Source organism: Saccostrea cucullata, unplaced genomic scaffold, assembly GCF_032062105.1.
Source record: "Saccostrea cucullata isolate Sc308-1 unplaced genomic scaffold, CSIRO_AGI_Scuc_v1 ctg889, whole genome shotgun sequence".
NCBI classification, from domain to species: Eukaryota; Metazoa; Mollusca; class Bivalvia; order Ostreida; family Ostreidae; genus Saccostrea; species Saccostrea cuccullata.
Window position 1 is genome coordinate 393,831 of NW_026932237.1, and position 7,713 is coordinate 401,543.

Below are 7,713 nucleotides of genomic sequence, written 5' to 3' on the forward strand. Positions count from 1 at the left end.
CGTTTATTTTCTTTTATCTCACCCTTTTTTGATGGCAGGCATACCAGTGCCGGCTTTATGCTATATTTAATTTTAAGGGATCAGATTGCATAATATGATACCAAAGATTTTTTGTTCTTTCGAAGTTTTTACTAGTCTTGTCTGACCCCCTTAATATGTTTAATTTTTGTTTTGCGTGATTTACTTCAATAAATGACATTTTTTTTCACTTTCATTACTGTTGTTATTTTCTTGAAATCCATCAAAAAACTAGCTCAGTTGACTTGGCCTCGGTCTTGCATTAATAACAAAGGAACATAGATATAATTCCTCAAACCACAAAATTTTGGCCCCTTGAAAATATGTGATTTTACAGTATTTTTAAAATCAACGCTCTCCTTGAACAAATGTTATTTTATTATAAAGTGAACTTCACAAGAACTGAAATTTTTTGACTGTATTAATCAAATATCAATTAACAATTGTTTATAAAAATAATAAAATACCTTTTTTATGTTATAACGCAGTCATTTTCCAACCTTGTGACTATCACCTGATGTAGCGTTAACTAAATTAGACTTTGACACATTGACACATATCTATGCTAGATAAATGATTATATATCAACAGTTTATGTGGAGTGATGATCCTTACAACTGAATTAGTTAAAAAAAATTATCAAATAATCAATTGTATGAGCACAGATTCTGGTGGGGGTAAACTTCCTCTGATTTGTCATCTAAAAAGGTTTTGTACTCGTTGATTATAGTTGTTTAGCAATTAAGTTTACACAATACATGTATAAATCATTGACATCAGAATAAACGAAATTTAATCAACAACAAATGTTTCTGCTTTAAGAGGTAAGAATAAGATATTTTTCAAATTGAAAAACGAATAATGGTGTCTTTAACAAAGACATTTAAATAGCCCTGGGTTTGCAGTGAATGTATTTAATTTCCAAATTATTAAATTAGAAGCACATTTAGTGCTAAATATTTAACGATACATACACGCCTGTCCACTGTAAATCTAGAGTATATTTAAAATAGCTTTTTGAATATATAAAAGGATTCATCAACCTCACATTATATGTTTTAACCATTCTTAATTGACAAAACGTCGTCGATATATCTAAATGTCGAGGCACAGCAAGTGTTTCTTTTGGACAAATCCTGCTACATATGAATACAAACGTAGGTCTGTTTGTAAGGGTGTGCAGTTGGTACCAATGGGGAATTCTCATAGATTGTTGGAAGACCTGGTCTTCAAAAACCCCACTGTCAATCAGAAACTCATGATCAAGCATCTTTCGAATATTAACTTCAGAGTACTTGTAAGTACAATCAGAATGTTTTTATACTAAATAATTTTGAATGTTAATTTAATAAATACCATAGCTAGATACTGATACATCTTTTTTCTTGCCTTCTCATGAAAACAGCTGTGAAACAAATAATTATATCAAAGTGCTTATATTCCGTTAAACTGAGGACAAGCAGGTAAGAGCAAGAAATTTATCCTGGGTCATCTTTAAAAATTGTTTATTTGCCCCCTCCTCATCGACTGACTAAAACATTTTTAAATCCATCATTTAAAAACGATCATTTTTTAAAATATCCGTTACATTTACTCCTGAACTTGTTTGATCCTGTCAATAAGTGTGTGAAATTTTCTAGGAAAGAAATTCCTACTACCAGCAGACCCACTTTTTTTAAAGCGATTCAGAAGAGAGAGAACAAAAAACCCCATTAGTGTTCAAAAGATGATCCTGTAAACACAAGAATGAAGATTTTATCCCAGGTCTCTTCATATTTGTCTATCCCTACATGTAATGTAATGACTCTGAATATCAATGGTATGCAATCATACTTTGTCATCAACCATCTTTACAAGTTTATGACAAATTTTGAAAAATCAGTTTAAATACAATCATTCATGGTATGACCAAAATTAATATTCATTAGAATTCGAACAAATTACTTGTATGCAAAGATCTAGTCCAAAAACTACACAGATATTGTTAGTTAGAAACTCAAGATATTTTTAATATTAATTTTGATTTTTTGTGTGTGTCTTTGAAAGCAGAATGGCTTAGCAAAATAAATTTGCCACTGACTAATGCCAAGAAAAGTTGATTTGTTAGTTCATTTTAAAGGGCTTCTGATAATTCTAATTGTGTAATGTGTTAAAAAGTCATACATTTTAAAATTATAAATATTGAGAAAAAAATTGAAAGAACTTTGATTTTAAATGTGAATGATCAGGATTTTTGAATATTCACAACCGATTTACATTTCTCAAAAATTTAGTTAAACAGTATTTCCGAAGTTATTCTGCTGTTAATATTTTAGTGAGGATATACGAAAGGCTTTAAAACATTTATTAGAACCCGCAATGGATCTTTCTTTCTACAAATTGTTATGAAGTTTAGGAATAGAGTTTACGTATAGAAATTCAAAATTATTTTTATTGTTGTGATCATTAAATAAAATCCCAATTATTACTTTATTTGAATTCTTTTCTATGAAGAAAAAAATTCGATACTGTATGTACATGGACATGTAAACATTTTAATCAATAATTTTATTTCTACGTTAAATAATATGAGACATCTTTGAATACACTAGTCTATTTTAAGATATGGTCATTAAATCATTTAAGACAAAAAATTATATATATTGACTTTGTTTGAACTTGCGATAAGTAGAGCATCTTTGAAAATAGCAATGCTTCTTGGTTTAGTCTGCCATTTGTCAATTTTGATAAAGGATTTATTAATCCCTTTGCTGTCAAATATTGAAAGACTCCCATCAAAGTATTCAGATATAAAAATGTTATTTTCAGTATCAAAAGCAATTGATCCTGGGTAGGCATTAATTCTCTTGAAAATCTTGCAGTCTTGGTCAAGCAGGTACACACGGTCTTTTATCCAGTCGGACACGATCAGTGTTTTGTTCGGAAGACGGCTGGCATACACCGGTTTGCCGAAGGAGAATTTTTTCCCTTGGTCGTTTAATATTTCCCGTTCATCGATCCTGTCACAGGTTTTGATAAAAACCTTTTTCTTTGACATCCACGCTAGTGTATCGCATTCTGGATGTTGTGTGATTATCGTTGAAATTCCTTCAAATCTGTTCAATTCATTAAAGTTTTGATCGAAAATAAGCAACCTTGAACCAGCGAGACAAGCAAATCCCATTCGATATGAGGAAATCACACATGCACCTGGTACCTTTATTGATTTAACTGCATGTACTTCAGTGTCGTGTGTTAAAATTTTGATTTTGTTGTTTTCTCTGTCTATTGCCGCTATACGACCATCGGCCGTCCATGCAACACTGGTAAACACGGGGGTGCGCAAATCGCTGACGTCATCTAGATAAAGATTTTTATTGAACTGGAGCCTAAAAGTCTCATGAGGTTTCTCTTTAAGAGTAAGATTTGGTAGACTTTTTGAATTTTGTTTTTGTTCAGACAAGTTACTTGATGAATTTTGTACCGAGGGACGTTTCGGTTCACACGTTTTTGTCGTTATTTTAAGGGCCTCTTTCATGTTAACAATGTCTTTATCATCAATCCTGGTAGAAAAACTCATCATAAATGGTTCGTTCCATTTCAAATGTAAATATGGAATTTCAACGGAGGGACATTGAAATTGATGCTCTTGTGTCGCATACGTTTCGTTCAGTTTTGAAAGTCTTTCGTAAATTTCGTCAAGCAAAAACAACACCTCAACATCATTTCCTCTACTCAGAATATTCTCAGAAAACTTGACTGACTCAGAAATGTTTTTGAACAATTCAGTTACTTTATCATGGACATGTATTAGACATTCTCTTCCAGGATTTACTTTTTTCGTGAGTTCTTCTGTAATATTCTTTTGAGCCTCGTGAATGCTATTCACTGCATCACTGCATACCTTTTCTATCTCACCTTTCATCAATGTTTCCTTTTCAACTAATTCTTTCATCCGTATCTCAACTGTTGAACGCTTTTCCTGTAAAGTCTGAAGATTTGTTCTTAGTGGTTCTAGTATGCTGGATATTTTGGATTCTTTGGTTCTTCTTACTTCAGAAATAAGTTTAACATCTGTATGTTCGTGGTCAAATAAAGCACAGTCTCCACATAGAGAGAGGTTACATTGGAGACAGAAGTATCGAATTTCATGGTTGTGCTTTGGGCAACGAATTTTTTTAGCCACCTCTATTTCTCTGTCATATTTGCCTTCCTTTATTTCAATTAATGACTTAACTTTATGATTTCTGGTTTGGGTGGTGAATGTATGTCTTGTTTTCGAACACTCCTCGCAGAGAAAATCTAAGCAAGTTAAGCACTGGGAAACAGCGATATGATCCTCATCCATACAAAACGAACAAAAAGTTTTAGATAAATCGGATTGTTTTTTAATCAGGTCAACCATATTCTGTAAGCAAAAATTCTTTTTAAGTCCTTTATTTTCCAATGAAAACGGTTCTCTGCAGATTGGGCAGTGATATGGCTCTTCCGTACAACCAGATTGGATGAACGTCTGAATACATTTCTTGCAAAATGAATGTAAACATGGCAGCGTTTGGGGTTCCGTATAGATTTCACAGCATATGGAGCATGTAAGAAAGTCATCTGCTAGTGTTGTTGACAGAGATTCCATATCATTCTACGACAAAATAATTGAATTCAGTTTTATGTCAATCATTGAGCATGAAACCGGAAAACCGCTACTCGTCATTATTTATATTAATTATTTCAATGCTACGTGTGTATGTATTGAATGACCTTGAACAATTTCCTTGTGCATAATACGCAATTCTGTATGCAATGAAATCAATTTGATTTACTTACAAATAATTCTATGCTCAGTCCACATCCCACAATTTTCCTAGCTAGGCTTACAACGCACGGAAAGCTTCCTCATTTAAAAACAAAATACACTCGTCGTTAGATAAAACGTCCTGGTCCAATCATATGCAAGTCAGAAAAGTAGGTCATAACTGCTTGCAGTTAAAAAAATCGACTACTTGTGTAAATACTGTTGAGCTGACGTTTCATGTAATAAAATATAAGTGCATTCCTTTAAGAATTAAAAGTAGTACTATTTATTAATAAAAAGATGTTCGAAAAGATTTTATGCAGGAGAAATAAAAGTTGCTTTATTATTTTTTATGTATCTTCTTTTAATATCGAACTTTTATTGGAAAAAAATAAATAAAAAAATGCAAACTTTGTTAATGATGTTTCATTTTTGTTTCATTTTTGTTGATGTATAAGTGCTAAATTGGTGTAGTATTTCGTGTTGTTAAGACAAGAAATTATACATGTGTTATACATAAAAACTAAAGAAAAACCAAGAAGCATTAATTAAGTATTAAGCGTATTATAACGTACACAAAAATTAAGTAAAACTTCCATAAAACCTGAGACTGAAAAGGATAGGAGTCAATAAAAAATTTTTAATGTCTAAATCTCATCCACAAAGAGCATTTGATTCAATGACATGTGCTTTATGTTCACACGTCTTTATGGCTGAAATATTACCTACTCTTAAACAGTAAACAATCAATCAATCTTTGATGTTTTGCTTTATTATAGTAATGTAGAATATTGACCAAAGAAGAAAAAACAAATACCTGTACTTTTGAACAAATAGATAAAAACTCTGTTGTCCAACCAAATATTGAGTTCATTAGAACATGGTAGAACTAAAACCATTTTATCTAACTTCTTCTAACTAGCACGTACATTCAATTCGTCAGAAAGACGAAAGCAAATATTCTGTGTCTGATCACAGAAGTTGGAAAAGGTCAAACCGATATATAGTTTCATTTTTTCTTAACTCTTTTTAGATCAATTTGAGATCGACACAATAATGACAATATTGATAATAATTCCATTCATTGAGCATGAGCAATTTATTTCTTCAATTTTAATGTCTATGTACAAAACATCACTTTTTATTTCTTGGTCGTTGGTGATTCCTGTAAGAAAAATGAGAGGAATTGTTAAATACCACCAATAATTACAACAACAAAAAATAAGTGAGAGAGAAAGAGAGTCAGAGAGGGATTGGGAGGTAACTCATAAATCAGATAAAATATTGTTTAGCGATTGTTGGTGATTAATGCATTCATAATATTACTTACTTGCAGACTTAAAGCTTTAAATATAAAGTTATAATAATTTTAATTTAGAAAAGAAATTTGAAAAAAGTAATAATTGTATACCTACGTGGAAGAACTCCTTGTTTATCTCATTTTCCACTGAAGTTTAAAAAAAAAAAAAGAAAGTGATAAAATTCTTATAAAGATAATAGTGGCAAAATGGCAAAATACTTACAGTAAAGAAAGGCAAGCTTTACAGATTTCAAATACATCAATACAAAATAAAATGTCTTTTAAAGAATTTTCATAAAAGCCACAAGTAAAACAAATCATACTGTGCTGTACTTCAGTGCTTAAATGAACATAATTTAAAACCGTATATTTGATGACATTAAACTTACTAATAAGATATATTCAGTCCATGTGCAAGATATGAGTTCATAACCTCAGCCAGAGCATTCATCATTTCAAACTCCCCTAAAAGACCAGTGCTTCGGACCTTTCTGTAAAATGAAATAAATAAATGAGTAACAAATCGGGAATTAACTACACAAATATCTCGAATTGTTTCAGTGAAACTTGCATAAATAAGATTTTGTGTTTTCTGGAATCTTCTCTGTAAAGATTTCATTTGTCTAATATGTTATCTAAAGGGGAATGTTGTCTTATCCGGCCAAATTCTTTGGTTTAAATGATGGCTCGGAATAGACAAGTTTTACTTATAACGATTGTTTTCTTCATGACAACAATAATCATTTTGAGCATACAAGAATTTTTTTGCATTTTAACATTTATACACATGGATGGTCACCCCATTGATGGAACAGAAATCAATATAATACACTACGTTGTTTCTTTGTAGGTGTTTATAACTTTTCGAAATTGCACATCTGCAATTCAATACCAGTATATGTTACTGTATTGTCAACAATAGCGCTAACTGTACATCTACCGACCCGTCCAATACAACTAATGATATAAAATTGCCCTGTTACTTTTCGTTTAATTTAACATTATGACAAAAATATACAAAATATTTATTAGTGAAAAAGATCACCTTGCTGATCTGGATGCCAGCATTACAGTCCTGTTATCTAAAGGATTCTGAACTGTTACAGACAGGAACAAACAAAATGCTAGAAAATGTGTAATGCACGGTCCCATTCTGTCGATATCACAATCTGGAAAAAAAATTAAAACTTAATAGTAATAAATAAGTAAATCGAAATTGTTCTTTTTTATGTTCTGTGGCCTTTTATATATATATATTCCCTTACTTATGCAGCAATATACCTTCATCACCTGCATACGGAATACATATATCTCAGTTGATTAGATATGCAAGAGCATGCTCTTCGTACGAACAATTTCTAAAACGAGGTAAATTATTGACAAGCAAGTTGATGAAACAAGAATATCAGCAGTAACACGTGTAAAGTAATATCATTTCGTAAGTTCTATGGTCGATACAATGATCTTGGCAGCAAATACAATTAATCATTGAGTCAAATGCTGACTGACGACTGACTGGCACCTGATCCCACCTCTGATCTTTCGGAGCGCCGTGTTTGCTCTGCTCCTTTTTTTGTATTGTTTTATGGACTTTGAGATTGAATACTGTTCGTTATCTCCATAT

General features: G+C 31.5%; 1 protein-coding gene and 1 long non-coding RNA gene across 3 annotated transcripts; both read right to left on the bottom strand.

The window, feature by feature from the left end:
* Window positions 1–2,445: 2,445 nt before the first annotated feature.
* On the bottom strand, window positions 2,446–4,937 carry LOC134234702 (E3 ubiquitin-protein ligase TRIM56-like). The gene is made up of 2 exons (XM_062716757.1): window positions 4,822–4,937; window positions 2,446–4,636 (listed from the first exon to the last, which is right to left on the bottom strand). Exon 2 carries the CDS (start codon window positions 4,628–4,630, stop codon window positions 2,639–2,641), a length of 1,992 nt encoding a protein of 663 aa, XP_062572741.1. The 5' UTR covers window positions 4,631–4,636; window positions 4,822–4,937; the 3' UTR covers window positions 2,446–2,638.
* A 927-nt stretch (window positions 4,938–5,864) lies between these two features.
* On the bottom strand, window positions 5,865–7,260 carry LOC134234714 (uncharacterized). 2 transcript variants are annotated; one of them, XR_009985246.1, is made up of 4 exons: window positions 7,135–7,260; window positions 6,479–6,580; window positions 6,205–6,236; window positions 5,865–5,954 (listed from the first exon to the last, which is right to left on the bottom strand). It is a non-coding gene; the product is annotated as an uncharacterized LOC134234714 (long non-coding RNA). The 2 variants fall into 2 exon arrangements; XR_009985247.1 differs by having other exon boundaries at window positions 6,201–6,236.
* Window positions 7,261–7,713: the final 453 nt, after the last annotated feature.